This window comes from Sphaeramia orbicularis, chromosome 19, assembly GCF_902148855.1.
Source record: "Sphaeramia orbicularis chromosome 19, fSphaOr1.1, whole genome shotgun sequence".
NCBI classification, from domain to species: Eukaryota; Metazoa; Chordata; class Actinopteri; order Kurtiformes; family Apogonidae; genus Sphaeramia; species Sphaeramia orbicularis.
Genome location: NC_043975.1, coordinates 2117951 through 2141269, shown reverse-complemented (window position 1 = coordinate 2141269; position 23319 = coordinate 2117951). Strand labels below are relative to the sequence as shown.

Genomic DNA, 23319 nt, shown 5'->3' with positions numbered 1-23319 from the left:
AATGTATGAAAAGTGCTATATAAATAAAGATTATTATTATTATTATTATTATTAAAGACACAACAAGACGAAAATGTACGGTGTAAAATGTCAAAAATGATAATGAAGCAAAACATGGCAGCAAGACAAAAAAAGACACAAGACAACAAAAATAATGACAGCACAAAAATGACAGAAGATGAAAACTGACAAATGATGTAAATGATGCAACAAGACAAAAACAACAAAAGACACAACACAAAAATTATGTAAAAAATGCTAAATGGTAAAAATTATACAAAGCGCAAAATGCAAAAATTAAAACATAAAAAAATGCAATGACAAATGACAAAAAGAAATCTAGGATACAAGATTCAAGACTTCAAAAACAAGTAAAATTAAAGAAAAAAAATGATATGAAAACACATTGAGTTAGAGACTGAATGTAGACGACAAAATAAAAATAAGATGAAAATAAGACGAAAAATGTTGAAAATAATGAAACAAAAAACATGGCAGCAAAACGAAAAAGACATCAGGAAAAATATGTAGAATCCAAGACAACAAAAATAATGACAGGACAAAAATGATGTAAAAGATGAAATGACAAAAACAACAAAAGACACGAGACAAAAATGACACAAGACGACTTAGAAGATGCATAAGAAACATTACGTTAAAAAAAACAAAAAAACAAAAACACTAAATGCCAAAAACGGAAAAAAAAACAAACAAAAAAAACGACAACAATGACAATAGAAATCTACGATACAAGACAACAAAACTGAGTAAAATACAACAGGAGAAAAATTAAGTCAAAGATGCAATAAGGCGCAAAATGTCAAACCTTTAAGACGCAACAAGATAAAAACAAAAGACACGACACAAAAATTATGTGGAGAAAAAAAAGTTAAATGGCAAAAACTACATGAAGTGCAAAAGGCAAAAAAAAAAAAAGTAAAAAAACGCAATGACAAAAAAAAAAAATCTAACACACAAGATTCAAGACGACAAAACAAGTAAAATTAAAAAAAAAAGTTATGTAAAAAACACATTGAGTTGGAGACGAAATGTAAATGACAAGATAAGATGAAAATAAGCTGAAAAAGTTGAAAATGACAAAACACAAACATGGCAGCAAAACGAAAAAGACTAAAGACATCAGGAAAAAAATGTAGGATCCAAAAAAAAAAAAAAAATGACAGGACAAAAATGATTTTTAAGATGAAACGACAAAAACAACAAAAGACACAAGACAAAAATGACACAAGATGACTTAAAGGATGCAAAAGAAACATTATGTAAAAAAAAAAACAAAAAACAAAACACTAAATGCCAAAAATGTAAAAGATAACAACAACAATGGAAATCTACGATATGAGATGACAAAAACGAGTCAAATACAACAGGAGAAAAATTAAGTCAAAGATGCAATAAGATGCAAAATGTCAAACCTTTAAGATGCAACAAGTGAAATGAAAATGGCACCGACGTACATGAACGCATGTATTTTAATTAATTAAAGGTGTGTTGTGTTGTGAAAGCGGTTTGTGCGTCTGGTTTCATCTAAAACAAACTTGAAATAAACTGGTAAACGTTGGACTCACATGGACGTTGCGGATCTTCTTCTTTCCTCTCAGTCGGAAGCGTCCGTTGGTCGGCTGAAGCAGATCGTCGTCCACAGACACCGTCTTCCTCAGAACCGCCCGCTCTGACGCCCTGGTCCAGGACTCAGAGACGCCGGCGCCGCGGAGGGGGAGGCTCCGCCCACCGACTCCACACGCCGACCCCCGCGAACCCGGAGACGGATCAGGTGACCAGAAGAAGTCCCTCTGCACCGAACCTGGACAAAGAAAACCAGAGACGACCTGAGGAAACCGGACACCGGCAGACGCACAACAGACGCACAACAGACACACAACAGACGCACACAACAGACACACAAGTGCACCCATGCTGAACTGGATCCACCTAAGACCATGTTACTTCAGATCCTTCATGAACCTGGTTTAGAAACGACACTGATGAGGATGATTTTAATAAACAAACACCTGAAACACTGAAGTACCTTCAACCATCCAAGCCTTTCAGACAAACGGTTACTATAGCAACGGCTTCACAGATCAGCTGTAAAAATCAAATTCAGTAAATGTGAAAATACCGAAACATCCAAAAAAATACACAAAATACTACAAATAAAGTTCTAAACAGACCTACTGGGTAAGCAACACCACCAAAAAACACACAAAAACCCCAAGTACAACATCCCCCAATAGCAACTAAAGTCCATGAAGATGCCCCCCCCCCCCCCCCCCCCCAAACAATGACCCCTCCCCCATCCAACAGCAAAACAACACAACAGAACATACAAAATCCCAATGGAACACTAAAAAAAAAAACAAAAACCCAAAGAAACACCCAAAAAACCATCCTACAAATGCTCATCCCCTCCCTACGCCAAAACTCACAAGAAACCAACACAAAATAAGAAAGCCCCCAAATACCCACAAAAACGCCCTAAACCCTTCAAACCAAGAGGACCCCCACCACCAAAACTCACAATAAAACATAAGACAAATCTATGATAAACCCACAGAACAAGGTACCAGCCCCCCCAAAAAACACCAAGTAAAACGCCAAAACAAAGCCCTAAAAAACCGAGAAGACAAAAAAAAAACATCAGAAGTCCCAATAAAGAGAAAATAAACTCCCAAGAAACCCACAAATAAAGCAATCAACATAAAAACTCACATGAGAAAAACAACCAAATAAAAAAAACACTAAAACCCACAAAACATACAACAAATACAACTCATAACAGACCAAAAAACACACAAAAACCCCCAAGTACAACATCCCCCAGAACCCCCTAAAGTCCCAGAAGACGCCCCCCCACCAGAAAACACCCTAAAAACAATGACCCCTCCCCCTCCCAACACCAAAACTCACAATAAAACAAAATACAACAAAATACACAAAACCCAATGAAACACCAAAAAAACAAATAAAACCCCCCAAAAAATCCCTAAAAATGATAACCCCCTCCCCCCGCACAACACCAAAACTCATAAGAAACCACCACAAAATAATAAAGACCCCCACATACCCCCCAAAACTATAGAACCCCCCAAAACCCCTCAAACCAAGAAGACCCCCAACATTGAAACTCACCATAAAACACCACAAGAGCATAAAAATCTATCAGTTGAATTATTGGAAGTTTGAGGTAAATTACAGTCCTGAACGCCTCCAAACCAGACCTCCGTGTGATCCAGCAGGTCCTGGTTTCAGGTTTCAGGTCTCCGGTTTCTCCAGCGTCCAGATGATGCTCCATTAAAACTACATGAGCTCATTCACAGATGAAGCGTTCATTTACTCCGACTTTACAACCGCGATAAAGCACTGAATCAGGTTTAATTACAGCCTTCATATCAGAAAAAACTGGTATTACTGTGAAAGGGTCCCAGCATCAGTGTCGAAACATACACGGAAATTTACAAATATATGCACAGGCAGCAGAAAAACTATACTTCTGATCAAAATTATTAAATGTTTATATCATCAACATAAATCGCGAATAACAATGCTTTTGCCCATCAAGTGTATTTAAATTTTTAATAACTCTGGACATCAAATTTAATGCTTTTTAATGTCATCTAAGGCCTTAATTTTCACAAAATCTATTTAATGACTTAATGCTTTTTTATGACCTGCAGAAACCCTGTAAGTGCTATTTGATATATTTTTATATTTTTAATATTTCTCAGTGTACTGTGCTCCTTTAAAACTGTACGTTTCTCTGTCGTTGGATTAATAATTAGGGTTGGGAATCTTAGTTGTCAGGCTGATGCGATACGCATCTCGATACAGCATCTCCCATCCGATATATTAGAGATATGTGTGCGGCACCTCGCGATGCGATACCATACGATTCACACCTAAATCATGATACAGAGTGATTAAGCACATTCTGATTGAACACATTCATTCTGGTACAAAAATATGCAGTGCAATTCAATGAGTTTGATTATTTATTTATCAAATAAGATCATGACTTTTAAGACGTGTCCTTAGTTCAGTTTCAGAACACGTGCCTCACATTCAGTCAGTGAAAAAGTTCGGACTTTGTTTCCAAAGTCGTTTCTCTGTTTCTAACACTCAACTTCTTGCTCCCTCACTGAATCCATTTGTAATGTTATGTATTTGTAATGTGGGTAAAACAGAAAAAGGTTCTGTCACTTTGAGAGACACCTGTGTAAAGTATTATGGGATGTACTGTTGGATCTGTATGACACTGTTTAAGGAAGTATCTGTGGTGTGTACTGCAGTATTCAGTACAGCTGATCTAGTAAAAAGTACCCGTTCATAAACCACATGTGTTCTCATCCTTCTGTGTCTGTCACATTCACATACAGATGTCACAGTATTCATCTGCACATGCTCAGTACAGTATTCATCTGCACATGCTCAGTACAGTATTCATCTGCACATGCTCAGTCCATCCACGGAGCTCAGACTGTTAGTGTACACATCTGCGAATCCACGACACACGCTAACGTGGGTCTGAAGGAAAGAAAAACTTTACCCAAATAAACAGTAACACTTTTAAATGCAAGTAAAAATATATTGTATTGAAGGAATCGAATTTTATTGATACAAACATTCAATAACTGATGCATCGCAATATCATTCCAAACTTTTCATTCACTCGCAGCTTCTCTACCGCTGCACTGGGATCGTGCACGCACATGTCAGCATATTGATGCGTATCAGATAATCTTCCCATCCCTATTAATAACGGCTCATTTTATCTCATTTCTATTGGATAAACAGTCCAGGCCTGAACATGTCCATCTGAATGTTCAACATATAGAACAGCTCCACCTACTGGTAACAGGAGTCAACATCATCTGATTGAAGTTAACGTGACATGTTCTAGAATTAAACCCAAACCCACAGATTTAACTCATTAATCATATGAATAATAATAATCAGATGAAGAATCTGCTGCTGTGACTCTAAATGTGCCTCAAACAGTGAATATTTTCACACAAAACCTGCAAAATTTTCATATTTTCACAGTATATTTGACGTTAATATGCATCAGAATGAAAATCTCACTATTTGATATCATATATTTATGCTTTTATAATGAGATTCAATGACTAATCAGTCAAATATGAATATGTTTGGTTCAATGTGACTGTTTGATACTGAAAATATCACTTTTTGTAGTGAAATAATTAATATTAAACCTGGTTTTAGATTCATTAAAACCTTTTAACATCAGTTAAATGTAGATGTTCATGAAAACTAAGCACAGATAAAGTTTTAGTCAAATAAAACTCAAATATCATCATGTGTTTGATCCATTATTGGTTTTTGGTCATTTATTTAATGAGTCTGCTTTTAGTTTTAGGTGTAAATTAAATCAGATGTTTTACATGTTTTACAGATCATATAAAAAAATTTTACACGAAGCATTAAATGTCTCTGAAATAAAACTTAAACTGGTGAAAACTGTTATTGACGTTGAATCATGGTTCCATCTAGTGGACACACTGTACAATTACATGAAGAAAATTCCTCCAGTCTAACAATTAACTCTTATTAAATATTATTGTGTATTTATTGTTATCTATTATACTTTATCATTTACTGTAGTTGCACTTTCATAAGCACTTACTTTTGGCACAAATAAGGACTGATTTGCAAATTTATTACACATGTACAATGACAAACACTGTTTTGTTTTTATATTTTATTATAATGTGTTTTTTCGTCAAAATATGTAACATAAAACACGAAATATATATTAGAATAATATATTAATAGTATAGAAATAAGGTTTCAAGTGTTATTCTGAAATTTGAATAGTTTCTTTGAGCCATTTTCTAATTACTGTAATAAATAAATGGGTTTTTATTCTATCATTATTACAGCTTCCTGTTTTCTCTGTGATCTGATTCCAGTTTTATTGATGCTTTTCCATCATTTGCTGCTGTTTTCGTAATCAACATTAATATGGTTTAAAAGCTAGAAACAGAAGAACCACGAAGAAACTGAAGAGAAATGATGAAAAATAATGAAAACTAAATGATGTTTGCAGAGTTCAGACACATTACGCAGCCTTCCAAACTATTTCCGATGATACATAATGTTTTTTTAAGTGGATTTGATGGGTGTCAGGTCGTTGTTTTTCCAGTTTCAGTTTATGAACAACGAGGCTTTAACGAGTTCAACAGGAAACTCATTATCATTCTCCAGGAAGGTGGAGCTAAAAGGACAGAAACACAGGAAACGACCGAGTAAACACCGACTCACTGATCATCGCATCAGGAAAACTTATCTGCAGGCACACTGAGCTTCATTACCCAGCATGCCTTTCACCTGTGGACATCAAATAAAGGGGAAAAGAAAAGAGGAAACTGATCTAAATCTAAATGTGAAGTATAAGTACACTATGTGGACAAAAGTATGTGGACACGTTGAATTCAGGTGTTTGGGATACAAAACAATGACTAATGTCAGAATATAGTTTTATATTATGGGATAGATATCATTGCATTGGTTAGTTTGGTTTAAATTGTTATGTTTGCTTCCAAAACGCCTCAGAAATGGTTTGGACTTCAATGACTGATACCTCCCAGTACTTGTATTTTTTATTTTTTTTGTGATAGAGTACTCTGTTTTACAAGTGTGTATTTGTGTCGGTCTGTGCAATAACTGCATTTTTTAAATATGTTTTAGCTGTGTTTATGTTTTGTTTCCGTTTTTGTTTATGTCTTTTTTTGACTCCATGGCTTGGAAACGCGCAAGAATTCCAATGTACCTACACTGCGATGCATCTGTGCAAATGGCAAATTAAATCTAATCTATTCTATTTTAAATATTTTTCCTCTAAATTTCTAAAATATTTTTCCTCCTCTCACTGCAAATAATACTTTTCTACCACAACTGACCATCTACTTTCATCAAATGTTCCATTAAACCTATTGGAAATATTGCTGTTTCTAAACTATATGGACATAAATATTGGGACACATCATGTCCTCAGCTGTCAGATGTCCTGTTCATGAGGATCTGACAGAAAAACAAGAGGATTTCTCTGGAACTCCTTGCCACCGAAGCTCAGAAATACTACTACACTCCCTCTTTTCAAATCCAAACTCAAAACCCATCTGTTTAGGACCGCTTTCTCTTTGTGAATTCTCCAATTTTTTAACCTGCCTTTTATTACCTCCGCCAGGAGGTACTGTGATCACTTTGCTTTGTGGGTTTGTATGCGTGTTTGTTTGTTTGCGTGTTTGTTTGTTTGTTAGCATCTTTACGGGAAAACTCTTCCACCCATCTTTCCCAAATCTTCCCCACAGATAGGCCTAGGCCCTGGGACCAACCCATGAAATTTTGGGCCAAGTAGGCCAAAGTTCAAGGTCACAGCAAGGTCACAACATCTACAATTTTCCTATCTGTCATCATTGAGACATTTTCAAAAATTCATCAAAAAATTCTAAACGACTCCAATTAGCCTCCAATTCGATCCACCTGTAGCTTAGAACAATATCTTGTATCTGGCACAAAATTGTCCACATCCACTGTGGAATGTGGACTCTGTGGACATTTACATTTAACACTGAAAATCCCATTTACACACATTTAAAATTAGAACTCAACAGATATTGATTGGAATTTAACATAATTTGACAGACACATGACTGGTACCAAGCTTCCACTTTTTCTGCTGTATGGAACAACCTGGAAACTGTTGAATTTAAACAGAAATAGTCGATCCACACAGCACACTGTTCGGAGTGCTTGGCGGAGGTTTGTGTTCTCTGAACACTTGTTTTTTTACTGTGTTTTATTGTTTGTTTTATACTCTCCTGTTTTCCTGTATGGTGTCCTTGAGTGCCAAGAAAGGCGCCTATAAATAAAATGTATTATTATTATTATTATTATTATTATTATTATTATTATTATTATTATTATTTCTTTAAAGTTTAATGTCAGAAATGTTTAGAGATAGAACATTTAAAATCAGTCACGGATAAAGAAAAATCAATGTTGAGAGAAATTAAGGCCAAACCATCTCTGAGGCCTTTTGGAAACAAACATAATTTAACCCAAACTAACCAATGCGATGATATCTATCCCATAATATAAAACTATGTTCTGGCATTAGTCATTGTTTTGGATCCTAGACCCCTGTTAGAAAAGAAACACCTGGATTCAACGTGTCCACATACTTTTGTCCATATAGTGGATTTAGAGAACAGACTTTTTTCATCTAATTCGAGACCCCACCCCCCATGGCCCCGCCCCCATACTGACCTGCAGGGGTCCAGTGGAGTCCTCCTGGACTGGCAGCGATCCGACGCCGTTTCCTGACATTGACCCCACCCTGAGAAACAGAATCCGCCGCCACTGATGTCGCTGCTACCGTAGCTGTAGCCGCTGGGGGGTCAGAGGTCAGTGCCGCCGCCACCGGGGTCGAAGAGAGGAGAGGGACAAGGGGCGTGGCCAGGAACGGGGTCTCCTTCACCAGGGCAGGGGTCAGGAAGGACAAGTCCCGGTCTGGAGATCTGAGGACAGAAGACGAGGACGTTTAGAGAAAAATCAGAAAATGAGACGGTTGTGTTTGTGTCAATATTTCAGCTCCTACAGGGCTCAAAATTAACTTTTTGACCTAGGAGCACTGTGCTCCTAACCCTAAAAAGTTAGGAGCACAGGCTAAAATCTAGGCGCACCACTATTATATAAAAAATTTGGAGAACAAGCAAAACTCTTGGCCATACCAAGTAATATTCCTATATGTATTTAAGCAATGTTAACAACCTAGAATAAAGTATTTGAATAGAGTATGAAAGAAAAAGCTTACATTGACACAGGTGCAAAACAATTGTCAATGTGTGGTATATACTTTAGTTGGTTCTTGGAGAAGAAAGACGAATCACACCATTATTTGCAACAACCAACTTTTTTATTTCATGGCCTAAAGGCCCTTAGTCACTGTGGTCTACACCACGCCTGAAGTCAAGTCAAACTTTTGACGAATCATGTACACGTCTGGATACCGCTTGTTGTTTATTCATTAGCCCCTCGATTCGCTGGTTACGGTCAGCTGATCGTGTAGCAAGTTGATTCGCGCAACATGATCATCTGACTGACTTGCAGGATGCATTACGTCATGGGAAAATACTTGGAACAACGCCAGCGCTACTAACCGGGTTTGGCGGGAGATTGTTTCAAACATCAGTGGAGTTATTTGATCCCTTTGTTTATGCCGCCTGCGCACGCGAGGGGGCGGGGACTAGATTTTCCGCTTCAGTCAGCGGGGCGTGGAGCTTGTTTATTTTCAGCTGACGAGTTACTTCTGCAGCCATTATTCTAGGCGCACGTATTAATTTTCGCTCATTTTTTATTGGCGCACCGTGCGATCGTAATCTCAAAAACAGTCGCACTACCGAAATTCTCAGGCGCATGCGACCGTAATTCAGTCACAGTCACGAGCCCTGTCCTATGATTAAAACTAGAGGCAAAAGTTTCAGGTTTTTAAACTTTAAGTCACAAAAACAATAACTTTTTAATTTATGTGATAATAAATGCCACTGCTCTGCTCAAAAATAAGCCGCATCCTTCAGGACTGGTCCACCGTACGGTCAAACAGTAGACAGAGGAGTTCCTCATGGCTCGGTTCTGGATCCACTGCCTTTCCCTGTTTATTTAACTCTATGCCGATGACACTATCCTTTAGGTCTTTCCAAAACCACAAGTCCAGACCCAAAAAGTAGGCCGTGGATCCAACTTTACTGTGAGATAAACATGTAAAAATACTCCAATATGTGGATTCATTTTCCCGACTCCAGTGGTAAATGCAACTCAATATATTCAAGTACATATATAATTACTAACATACACTTAAACACATTTCAGATGAATGTATTTTTGCCGCACTATAATTTATTTGACTGTTAGATGATGATGTTTTACAAAAAAATAAAACAAATTATATATATTTAATGCAGTATTGAAGACTAATGCACACAATACTAACGTCCCCATATTTATGACTATAAATCCGGATACCTCTACACAGTGACGGTGTAGTACTGGTCTATAAATCCTGATACCTCTCCACGGTGACAGTCAAGTACCGGTCTATAAATCCTGATACTGGTCTTTAAATCCTGATACCAGTCTACAGTAATGGTCTAGTACTGGTCTACAAATCCTGATACTGGTCTATAAGTCCTCATACTGTTCTATAAATCCCGATACCTCTCCACAGTAAAGGTGTAGCTTCGACTCTTCCATGACGCTCGGGTTCTTGCCTTTTTCCTCCAAAACACCAAGTCCGCCAGCTGAGTCCAGTTCAACATGCGTCAGACTTTGTCGCAGCTATAAAACCATCATCCTGTTCCAGTAAAAGTCTGGTTCGTTTCTGTCAGAGGACTGAGTCTGGAACAGAACGACACATTAGTGGATGAAGGTAAGACCTGGGCGGTGTTTCCTTACATCAGGGTCCAGTCTTCAGATATCAGTCCTTATCGTCGAGGCGGCGGATCAGTCTGAGGCTTTTGTGTGAAATGAATGGAAACCTTGGAGCAGAACCGACCAGAGACCCGGACCTCATTCAGTCCTGGACTCTGAAACCAACCTGCAGCTTTTGCCTCTTTCTTCCTGTAAACCAGTCTTAAGGTGTGCAATGGTCCAGGATCCAGGGTCCAGAGTCCAGGGTCTGTGCTTGCTGCATTCTTCATTTCAAGATTCTCCACTGTGGACCAGGGTGGACTACATCAAGCCAGGTCAGGACCAGCACCGTCGTCCTCACCAGTCCTTCAGAAGTACATGGGGTCCTCAGTCCCATCTGGCCCATCCTGTAGGAGGACCGACTCCACCACACTGGACTTTTCAGCATTAATGACCTTTGACCCCAGACCACGACACACCCTGACCTCTGGACTCTAGACTCGGCTGGTACCGGTTTGGATGGTCCCACTGAGTCCTGGTCTACATAAGTCCACATCACCCCTTGGACCCACTTCACATGAGGCCTCTTTTAGGATCAGTCTGGACTGGACTCAGGTTCTCCACCATGACTCAGGCCCATGTGGTTCTACCAGGTCTAGATGAATACTGGTTCTGGTCCAAACCCCTTCAGATCTTTATTTATTTGGTTTATTTTCTCACATATTTGTTGTCCGACTGGTGGTCTTCGGCCCGTCTTTGTCCTAAAGGACTACATGAATCATTATGTTGCTTTTGGACCGAAATCCTATTTGCATCAAAGTGCTATTTTTAAATTTTTTTATTATGATTATTATTATTTTAACTTATTTTTAGCCCTAAATTCCTCTTGATCCAGCATTTTCTTGCCTGTGTTTTACCTGAATGTGATGAACGTTAAGTTAATACATCATGTTCATATTGTCGCCATTGAAATACAAGCAAAAGTACATTTACCTTTGTTGATTATTTTGCGTTTTCCAAACTGTTCCAATGCCGTCTTTTAACATCACTATGAAACATAAGGGTTTTCTGAGTCCACAGCACATCTGGATGAACTTTGACCTCTCTGGATTCTTTCCTCTTTACAATTTTCCAGGTCAGTTTCAAAATAAAAAAGGTCTTTTTGCACCAGGGAACTGACGAGTAGATGACAGTAAAATGTCAAATATTGAAAAATATTTAGCATCTAAACTCATCAAACCTGATCTGATGTGAACTTCATGGTTATAGTGTTTCTTTAGATCTTTAGTTTAGATTCATTTGAACAATTCTATATTATCAATATCATAAAAACAACTGAAAAGAACATTTATTAATGACTGTTTATAGTGCCTCAGATGTTTTCAGAACTATAACATCTTCTCTAAGCTGCATTTTTTTCCTTCTTTTTCTTATGTGTTGATGCCTGTAGTTGGATTAGTTTATGTTTTTTTTCATGATTGCCTATTTTTTTAAGTTAACATTTTTGCCAAAAGCCAGTTCTAGTTTCTAACCTCTCCTATATTCTTATTTTTTTTCCCCTTTGATACATAAATGGATCAAAATGACCCGCTGAGGTTGTTTTCTTGGCATGTCTTTATAATGAAAAGTTATTATTTCATATTCCAGGTATTCCTAAAAAAAAACACGTTAATTATATCATGCCATTTAAATGTTTAACTTAACTTTTATAGATTTTATGTAATTGTAGTTTATGTTTTACCACCCCAAGCTTCCATAGGTGGGTCAAAATGACCCACATTCATTTACAATAGAATTACATCTGAACCTTTAATTCATTGAGTCTGAAAGAAAAAAATTTAAAAATGGGGGTGGGGGAATTCAAACATCAAATCATTCTTTGTGAACTAAAATATAATACAAATTATTATTTTAAACATGACAAAAAAGGCATAAAAACACACTGATTTTAACACGGGTCATGTTTGATCCATTTATGAAAGAGTTTATGGTCCAGACCCTCAGGCATCAAATGGTTAATAATCTTATTGTATGTAATGTGCAAATAAAATAAAATAAAATAAAATAAAATAAAGCCAGATTCACCAATTTATGATTTATTTGACTTCAGACCAACATTAATGAGTAAAACCAACGTACGCCCATGTTTTATATATTAAATACATGTTCATTCTCTTATGAAAGTTAATATAATGTGAAATAAATGACTCTTAATACATCAGATAATTTATTTGTAAAGTATCTTATGGGATCGTTAAGTATAATCAGTTTATTTAAACCATAAAGAGTCTGTTCATGTGTATTTTTCAGTTAAATCTGGTTGACATTACATGCATAATTTTACTTATTTTCTTGCATTTATTTAGTATTTGTTGTATTAATGTCTTTATTTTTACAACACCTTTTTCTACATACACATTTTGTTGTAGTTTTTAAGTCAGTTTCATCCGTTTCTTTTTGTTTCCTTCACGTATTTGTCTGTCTAATCAGTTGAATCTCACTCTTCTACAGTTTATTCTCCGATTTCCTGGTGAAATGTGACTGAAATGTCAATGAACCACCCGTTTCCTTCTATATGATCCACATTCCGCCTCAGACTTCACTTCCTTACATTAACAGGATGTTTCCTCTGTAAATTGCTGCTCTTATCTCCACCCACATAACTGACGTCTCCGTGGAGAATAACTGCCATCGCCATGGAGACGCACCGATACTTTATGGCCTTTAACAACCGAGGGACAATGTTTGGGCTGAAAGGTCAAAACTGCCCATTTAACAGAACAAAACCAGTCAGAAAATGAAGCTCAGTTCAGTGTCGGAGGAGACGGAGGTTTAATCTATGAATTATAATGAAAAGATACGAAATAAACCGTTAGACGGAGTCGTGATGCTACATCCGACTTTAACATAAACACAAGGTTCAGATGTTCAACTGGTCTCCAGAATTCAGTTTACTCGTGTCCATCCAAACATAAACATCCATCCAACATACGACCCAAACCAGACGTCAAAGAGTCCAACCCCTCCCATGGGATGAATTTGTAAAATGTGAAAAATGACACCGAAGATGTTAACGATCAATGGGTTCACAGAGTCTTGACAAGTCGCATTGATCATAAAGTTAAATGCTATATTTTTCATTTTTTCAATATTTGTTGATAAATGTTTTTTGTAAATGATAAACTGAGGCAGAATATTGTTAAAATTACACTTACAGAAATTTCAGATTGTTCATTATTTCACACTTTTTACATTTTGCACACTGTGATTTTACATTTTTGCACTAAAAACAAAAAGAAAAATATGGAGTTGTCATTATTTACGGGTTATTATGATTGAGTAGTATGATGATACTAGCGCTGACCCGTGGGAAACAGGGGTCATATTAATACCAATATCTAGGGACTGAACTTATTAAATGTATCGCTCCTATCACTGTTTTTAACTTCATTTCCCATCATGCAGTGTGGTACTGCACTTCCCCTCAACCATCGTGTCCATAACAACATGACTGTAAGGCTACTGTATTCAAAATGATTAATATCTTCCAAAATATTGGTCCTATCAACTTGCCGAGACATTTATTGTGGAGATGGGACAATTCCTCAACTGTAGGAACCAAACTGGACAGTTTAGAAGTCTACATTTGTCAGAACCAGGCAGACACACACAAACAAACACACACACACACAAACAAACACACACACACACACACTCTCTGAGACCTTCCAGTATTATGATATAGATAATTAGTATTTTACTGGTCTGGTCTACTGTAGGTCATATTGGTCTGAATGTGGAACCTGAACTAAAATGATTTCAACGCCACTGATCGTTAACATCTTCACTGTAATTTAAGCATTTCACAAATTCATCCCATGGGATTGGACACCCTATAGCGGCCGGTTTCGGTCCACGGGCCGTATGTTTTGCACTATTGCCTCAGATCATGAATGTCAGAATCATTTTATCATTTTAGTTCAGGTTCCACGTTCATTCCAGTATGATCTCAACTGAGTCAGACCAAAAAAATAACAACATAATAACATACAAATAATGACAACTACAAACTATAAAATTTGTATAATATTATTGATACTAAGCGTTTTTTGCCAACTCCAAATTGTTCTCTTTGTTTTTTAGTGCAAAAAAAGTTAAAGTACATGATGAAAATATTCATACTTTCACAAAATATGTGAGCAATATGAACAACATGAAATATCTCAAGAAAAATAAGTACAATTTTAATATTATTTAACAAACTTAAATTTTGCATTTCACAAATTCATCCCATGGGCTGGATTGGACCCTTTGGCGGCCGGTTTTGGCCCATGGGCCATATGTTTGACACCCCTGAGTTAATGCATTTCTGGCTAGTAAGATCTAATACTAAATATATTTACAAGACCTTTCTCTTTCACAGAATCCTCATCTAGATTTCACAATAATATGACACGTCATTGTACTTTATTTCAACATGAGATTAGTTTTTTCATTAACCCATTAAAACCCAGTGCTACTTCTGGGGCAGTTCCCAAATTATTTTTCTCTATATTGAACATTTCTTTGGTGATTTATTACCATATTTTACATTTTTCCAGTGAAACTCCGGTATTTTCCAATATTTAATGTACTGATCATATAAATGGTCATAAAAGCTGAGATTAAAGCTGAAGGTTACGTCAAAAACAGAGAAAACTGAAGAAACAGTGACATTTTCTGTAAAAGATGACAAAGTGCATTTTACACCAATTATTTGCACGTACTGACAGGATTAGTGGATCAACAGGCATTTAACAGTTTAGATCAGTAGAAAGTTTTAGTCACTGCTGGATGTTTGGGTCATTATGGGTTAATAATCTCCTTCTAAACTCCTCTGTTCTGTAGTTTTGACCTAAGACAGGACTAATCCAGGTTCCATATTTGGTTTTTCAGGTGTAACAGCGTTGGCGTTACCTCAGCGTTGCAGCGGCGTCTCCTGGTTCGCTGCAGATCGACCGCCGTGACTCGGACGCCGGCGAGGACGAGACGGAGCCATGGGAACCCCGACAGGAGGACAAGGACGAGGAAGAGGACGAGGTCTGGGCCGAGTCCAGCCGAGGCAGCAGCAGAGTGGACGGCATGCACAGCCATGTCTCCAGGTCTGAGAACTTAGAATAACTCAGCATCTCCAGGACGCTGAGGACCAACACACACATATGCACAGGTCAAAGGTCGCACCAAAGGTCAGGGGCTCATTTTACTACCACCAGTAGGCGTTCAGTACCTTTCATCTCCGACCCCTGGGATGTCATCCTTCTCATCGGCCGTTTGGAAGATGCATGACGTCCTGGAGTCGCACGACGACAACAAAACACAGGAGTTTTCAGAATCCACAGACATCTTCAGCCATATCTGCGACAAAAAAACACAGTCCAATGTCAAAAATAAACCAGAAATGAGGAGAATTATCTACAAAATTAACAAAATAATTCATGAAATTAACAAAACTTCAAAACTTAAATAAAATGTCAAAAATAAACAAGACATGAATAAAAAATATGCATAAATTAACAAAATCTTCCACAAAATAAAGAAAAAATGAATACATAGATGTCAAAAATGAACAAAAAATTATAATCAAAATGCACAGAATAATCCACAAACTTAACAAATAAATGTCAAAAATAAACAAGACATGAACTAGAAGCACTCGGAGAGCACAGACCTCCGCCAAGGCTGATCAGTGCCCCCCCCCCCCGATCACCACCAAAATTAAATCATTTCTTCCTTATCCCATTTCCAACAAACCCTGAAAATTTCATCCAAATCTGTCCATAACTTTTTGAGTTATGTTGCACACTAACGGACAGACAAACAAACAAACAAACAGACAAACAAACCCTGGCAAAAACATAACCTCCTTGGCGGAGGTAATAAAACATATGCAAAAATGAGTAAAATCTTTCACAAAATAAAAAAATGAATAAGTACGTGTCCAAAATGAACCAAAAAAAAAAAAAATCAAAACGCACAGAATAAGCCACAAAATTAACAACTAAATGTCAGAAATAAATAAAACATGAATACAATTATGAAAGTCAAAGATGGACCAAAAACAAACATCAAAATGACCAGAATAATCCACCTGTTAACTCACTGGTTAAGGTGAGTTTAGGCTCAGTCTAAATTGCAGCTATTTAACATTAAAATCAGGAGGAAAACATTAGCATCATTATTAGCAATTTTTTTTTTTTTTTAATTTATATATTGTTTTCATCCGTTACCAAACATTCTACACATTTTAAGTCAGTTTCTGAGATTTAAAGACAGTATAAAATACGTATTACTTTTAATTTTAACAGTTAAGAAACATAAGATTCCGTTTTTATCAAAAATATCTTTTACCCAAACCAGCTTACATTAGCTACCGGCTATAATTCACTAGCTCATGCTAGCTTCCATTAGCTCAGCAGGTAATGTTAGCCGCTAGCTCGTGTTAGCTGTTGGCTCACTAATTGACGTTCGCTTTCATTAGCCAATTAATGTTAGCTGCCATTAGCTCATTTGTTGGCTACTGTTGGCTCATTGATTAATGTTAGCCACAACTGGCTCACTAGCTAATGTTAGACGCTGTTAGCTCATTAGCTCTTGTTAGCTACTGTCAGTTCATCTATTAATATCAATTACTGTTAGCTCAGTAGACATTGTTAGCTTTCAGTAGAACTGTAGTTAATGTTAGCTGGCATTAGCTCATTTGTTAGCTGCTGTTAATGTTAGCCGCCGTTAGCTGTTACTGCTACGATAACGAACATATTTTTCATATACATGTAAATTTTTTTGTTTTCTACTAGAACCAAGGGTAGCATTAATGTATTAGCTCTAACACTACTGAAACAGAACAAAACATGGATTAAAAAAATCTCGTCATAAACACAAGATGATTAAAAACAAAAAAAACATAAATGACAGAATATGTTTTTAAGTTAAAACTCCAACTGACTCTAAACTCATTGAACTTTCACCAGATTATTATTATTATTATTATTATTATTATTATTATTATTATTATTATTATTATGTGTTTTTTCTTCGTGATCATTTCCTTTATAAAGTTCATAGAAGTTTTTCAGATCCGTTCGTCCCTGAGTCCTCAGTCCGGGACTAACCCGGTCCGACCCGGTCTAAGTGGGTCCACACGTGGCTTCTGTTTTGGGAAGGTGCTCATTACAGAGGAACCACCCGGAGAAAGGACCAGAACCACCACGGAGACCCGGAGAACACGGACTAAAACACGGACAACCCGGACCAGAACCGCACGGACCGGACTGGGAACGGACCGGAACCAGCAGAGCCCCGGTCCGGGTCTGGAATCCGGGTAAAATCCGTCCGGTTCTGTCCCGTTAAACCGATCAAACAGAAAACAGATGAAAACCAGGATCCGTACCGTCCGTCTGGGTCCAGAGTCCAGCACGATCCGCCTCGATCCGCATCCACCGAGAACCGGGACCAGGACCGGGACCAGGACTGGGATCAGACCGGGATCGGGTCTTTGTCCTTCCCGGAGTCCAACATCCTACAGAGTCTCACATTTCACTGCGGTTTGAGACTAAAACCCAACCCAGAACAGACCGAGACCAGACCCACATCTGGAGGAGGATCCGGATCACACCCAGGAACGGACCCGGGGAGGGACCAGGAGACCCGGGGAGGGACCGGGAGGGACCAGGAGACCCGGGGAGGGACCGGGAGGGACCGGGAGGGACCAGGAGACCCGGGGAGGGACCGGGAGGGACCAGGAGGGACCAGGAGACCCAGGAGGGACCGGGAGGGACCAGGAGACCCAGGAGGGACAGAAAAGACAACAACTGAAACACAAAAGGAAACTAAAGGAACAACATCATCCACTAAATTAACAAAAAATAATATGAAATAATCACATAAATGACAAAAAAGAACAAAATATTTAATAAAATAAACAAAATAATGAGGGAATTATTATTATTAGTATTCTTAATTTTATCATAACATACTATATAAATGATAATAGTGAATAAATAAATCACAAAAAAATACATAAAATGGTCACAAAACTAAACAATCCACTAAAACAGGAATAAAACAAAAAGAAAAATGTCACAAAGAAAAAGGAACAAAATGAGCAAAAATGAATAAATTGTCCACAGAATGAAATAAAAAGAATGATAAACATGAACCGTATAATCAAGAAAATGAACAAAATAAGTAAAATGAAAAAATAAAATAAAATCTGCACACTTAAATAAATCCTAAAAAAAAACAAAACAAGAAATAAAGTTGTTTTAAAATGAAAAAATAGGGTACATTAAATTAACAGAACTGAAAAATAAATCACAAAAATGCATATTACAAAAACATAATAAATGAGAAAATAATGAAAAAGAATAAAATCAACAAAATGATCAAAACCTAAAAAATAAATGTCAAAAATAAACAAATGAATAAAATTATCAACAAAATGAAGAGAATCTGCAAAATTAAAAAAACAACAACTAATTAATAACAAAATAATTAACAAAACAATGAACAAAGGGAGGAAATGAAAAAAAAACAACAGTAAATTAAGTTGTAAATAAATGACAATAAATGAACCAAACTGAATAAAATAATATAAAATAATTAAGATTAATGACCATATTATCTGGATTAGAGGATCAGATAAAAACCATTCACATTATTAACAAAATAAATCCATTTGGATTAAATGAACAACAAAATAATCAAGGGAAAAATTTATATATATATATATATATATATATATATATATATATATATATATATATATATATGTATAAACACAAAATTAACAAACAGTAGGAGCTAATAGAATTGAAAAAAAAAAAAAAAAAAAAATCAAGAAAATCAACAAAAATAAGACATAAATTAGTAAATATTCCAGCAATTAAATGGTGTTAAATATTATCAACAAAAAAAGTACATATTTCTAATAAGTTCACAAAACCTGACAAATAAATGAAAAACATGAAGAAAATACTTGTGAAAATAAACAAAGCAAAAGACAAGATAAACAAAAATAAAAAAAAAACAAAATCATGAACAAAAATGATCATTAAAGTAAATGAACAAATGAATAGAAATGAACAAAAATACAACGTAGCATGGAAAAATTAAGAAAATGAACAACAGTGAACAAAACAACCAATAAAATAAAACAAACCTCGATAATTAAGAAAATGAAAATAAAAAATAAAATCAACTAAAAACAGTCCAACATAATTCCAGTTTTCTTTATTCAGTTTATTCATATTTATTTTATTTCTAGTATTTAAATTATTTTATAGTTTCTACTTTAATTCACGTTTAATATAAATGTTTTAGATTAAAATGTTGTTGCAGTTCCATTTTCCACCAGCAGAGGTCAGTGTCACCCAGTTATAAACCACAAACAGGAAACACATGAACATTTAACTAAAAAAGAAGAAAAAAACATCTGTAAACAACAAAACACAACATTATTAAACTGATAATTAAAAAAAAAAAACTGTAGAGAAGACAGATTTAATTTGATGTGTTTGTGGTGAAATGGTTTTATTTTTCCTCTTATTTAATATCATTAAACTGTATTTAATTCTGAAATATTATCGTGAAGACAAACATCACAGTCTTTAATAAATGAGTTTAACATTAACATCTACTCAGCAAATAAATAAAATACTTACAATAAATAAATACAGTAAACAAATGTTAATGTTTGGTTTCATTTTTACTTGATGCGATGATTTGATGAAGCTGTAAAATATAAATGTTAAAAATGTAATTAAGTCAATAAATCTTTGTAAGTAGAATCATGAAAATAAAATATAATAATTAAAAAAGAAATACAGAAAAATCCACAGAAAAAAAAACAAAAACAGCAAAATATAAATATATTCTAAACAAAAAATAAACTTTCCTACAATAATTTTATTCACTTTTACTATTTTTATTCATTATTTTGTGCACTTTACCTCATTTTATTATGGTTTTGTTAACTTTTATTTAATTTATTGATTTTCCTTGATTTTTGTTAGTTTTATTGATTGAACTTTATTATTGTCTTCATTTTTGTTCCTTTAATATATAATTTTTATTCATTTTGTTAATTATTTCACGTTTTATTTGCTTTAAAGTGACTAATCTCTTATTCTTCTGTATTTTATTTTTTTCTATCATTTTGTTTCAGTATCATGTGTCAAATATCCTATAATTGAACACATTTATCTAAAAAAAAAAAGGCAGAAATTAAGCAATAATTGACTTTAACTTGAGTCAACTGTAACAAATAATGATTTGATTTAGTTGATTAGTGACTAAAATTAGTTTAATTAGATGTAATGTTATGTTCAAACTACTTACATGTATTAAATTCAGTAAATGTTGGTTTTATTTCAGAGTTAAATCAGATTAAAAACAGGTTTGAGGGTAAAGTGTAGTTTGTATTTTGTCCACCAGGAGTCAGTGTTGAGAAAGGTGGAAATTAAACAGGTTCAGTGTGTGTGTGTGTGTGTGTGTGTGTGTGTGTGTGTGTGTGTGCGTGTGTGTGTGTTGTATCTCTGTTGTGTGTCTGTTGTGTGTGTGTTGTGTATGGTGTGTTGTGCATCTGTTGTGTGTGTGTGTGTGTTGTGTGTCTGTTGTGTTCTACTTCTTGTCCAGGATACTGTTGTAATAGAAGTGGGTCTGTCTGTTGTGTGTTTGTTGTGTGTGTTGTGTTTGTTGTGTGTCTTTTGTGTGTTTGTTGTGTGTCTGTTGTGTGTGTTGTATGTTTGTTGTGTGTGTTGTGTTTGTTGTGTGTCTTGTGTGTGTTTGTTGTGTGTCTGTTGTGTGTTTGTTGTGTGTGTTGTGTTTGCTGTGCGTCTGTTGTGTGTTTGTTGTGTGTGTGTGTGTGTGTGTGTGTGTGTTGTGTTACATTTTGTGTTCTACTTGTTATCCAGGACACAGTTGTGGTAGAAGTGGGTCTGTCTGTTGTATGTCTGTGTGTTGTGTGTCTGTTGTGTGTTTGTTGTGTGTTTGTGTGTGTGTGTGTGTGTGTGTGTTGTGTTCTACTTGTTATCCAGGACACAGTTGTGGTAGAAGTGGGTCTGTCTGTTGTATGTCTGTGTGTTGTGTGTCTGTGTGTGTGTTTTTTGTGTGTGTGTGTGTGTGTGTGTGTGTGTGTGTGTGTGTTGTGTTACTTGTTATGTTCTACTTGTTATCCAGGACACAGTTGTGGTAGAAGTGGGTCTGTCTGTTGTATGTCTGTGTGTTGTGTGTTTGTTGTGTGTGTGTGTGTGTGTGTGTGTGTGTTGTGTTCTACTTGTTATCCAGGACACAGTTGTGGTAGAAGTGGATCTGTCTGTTATGTGTCTGTTGTGTGTGCTGTGTGTGTTGTTTTTGTTGTGTGTCTGTTGTGTGTTTGTTGTGTGTTTGTTGTGTGTGTGTGTGTGTGTGTGTGTGTGTGTGTTGTGTTCTACTTGTTATCCAGGACACAGTTGTGGTAGAAGTGGGTCTGTCTGTTGTATGTCTGTGTGTTGTGTGTGTGTGTGTGTGTGTGTGTGTGTGTGTGTGTGTGTGTTGTGTGTGTGTTGTGTTCTACTTGTTATCCAGGACACAGTTGTGGTAGAAGTGGGTCTGTCTGTTGTATGTCTGTGTGTTGTGTGTTTGTTGTGTGTGTGTTGTGTGTGTGTTGTGTTCTACTTGTTATCCAGGACACAGTTGTGGTAGAAGTGGGTCTGTCTGTTGTATGTCTGTGTGTTGTGTGTTTGTTGTGTGTGTGTGTGTGTGTGTGTGTGTGTGTGTGTTGTGTTCTACTTGTTATCCAGGACACAGTTGTGGTAGAAGTGGGTCTGTCTGTTGTATGTCTGTGTGTTGTGTGTGTGTGTGTGTGTGTGTGTGTGTGTGTGTGTGTGTGTGTGTGTTGTGTGTGTGTTGTGTTCTACTTGTTATCCAGGACAATGTTGTGGTAGAAGTGGGTCTGTCTGTTGTATGTCTGTGTGTTGTGTGTTTGTTGTGTGTGTGTTGTGTGTGTGTTGTGTTCTACTTGTTATCCAGGACACAGTTGTGGTAGAAGTGGGTCTGTGTCGTCCGTCGGTTCATTAATAACGTTTCCTTCTGTTGAATGTGTTTTCGTTTCGTGCTTTACTGTTCGTCAGCAGCTTCTGAACCTGAACAAACAAACACAAACTGGGCCACGTTAACTCCACTTTTACATCAGAAAGGTTTACTTCTGATTTTTACAGTCCTTCTGTTTCTGTTTCGGGGGAAAATTAATAAATAAGAAAAGCACTCAGACAGCACAGACCTCCGCCAAGACAGATCTGCCCCCCCCCCCAATCACCACCATAATATCATCATTTCTTCCTTGTGCCAGTATCAACATTTCCTGAAAATTTCGTGAAAATCCGTCCATAACTTTTGGAGTCATCTTGCTAACAAACAAACAAACAAACACACAAAGCAAAGTGTTGACCACACCTGCTGGTGGAGGGAATAAAAGGTGCACAGATACAAGACGGTGTTCGTGTTTTCAAGAATGTAAAAGACGGAAAAGGGGTTTAAAATTAAGGAAAAGTAGGCAAGAAATTAAAGAAAAACTAGAAAAGCACTCTGAGACCACAGACCTCCGCCAAGACAGATCTGCCCCCCCATCACCACCAAAATGTCATCATTTCTTCCTTGTGCCAGTATCAACATTTCCTGAAAATTTGATGAAAATCTGTCCAGAACTTTTGGAGTTAACTTGCTAACAGAGAAACAAACATGCACACAAAGTGATCACCATACCTCCTGGCAGAGCTAATAAGGACAAAAATTACACAAAAAACAAAATGATGTAAAACTTGCAAAAGATACAAAAAGGCAAAAACAAACTGAAAG

At 36.4% G+C, this 23319-nt stretch overlaps 1 protein-coding gene across 1 annotated transcript in view; it reads right to left on the bottom strand.

Annotated features, from left to right (window-relative positions):
* Positions 1-18063, bottom strand: part of ankfn1a (ankyrin repeat and fibronectin type III domain containing 1a) — a 103681-nt gene extending 85618 nt beyond the window's left edge. The window contains exons 1-5 of the mRNA XM_030122187.1: positions 17876-18063; positions 15716-15843; positions 15406-15627; positions 8311-8561; positions 1587-1822 (exon numbers count right to left, since the gene is read on the bottom strand). Coding sequence (XP_029978047.1) covers positions 1587-1822; positions 8311-8561; positions 15406-15627; positions 15716-15831 — 825 coding nt within the window. The 5' untranslated portion in view covers positions 15832-15843; positions 17876-18063. The remainder of the gene's footprint in view (positions 1-1586; positions 1823-8310; positions 8562-15405; positions 15628-15715; positions 15844-17875) is intronic.
* Between the last annotated feature and the right edge of the window lie 5256 nt (positions 18064-23319).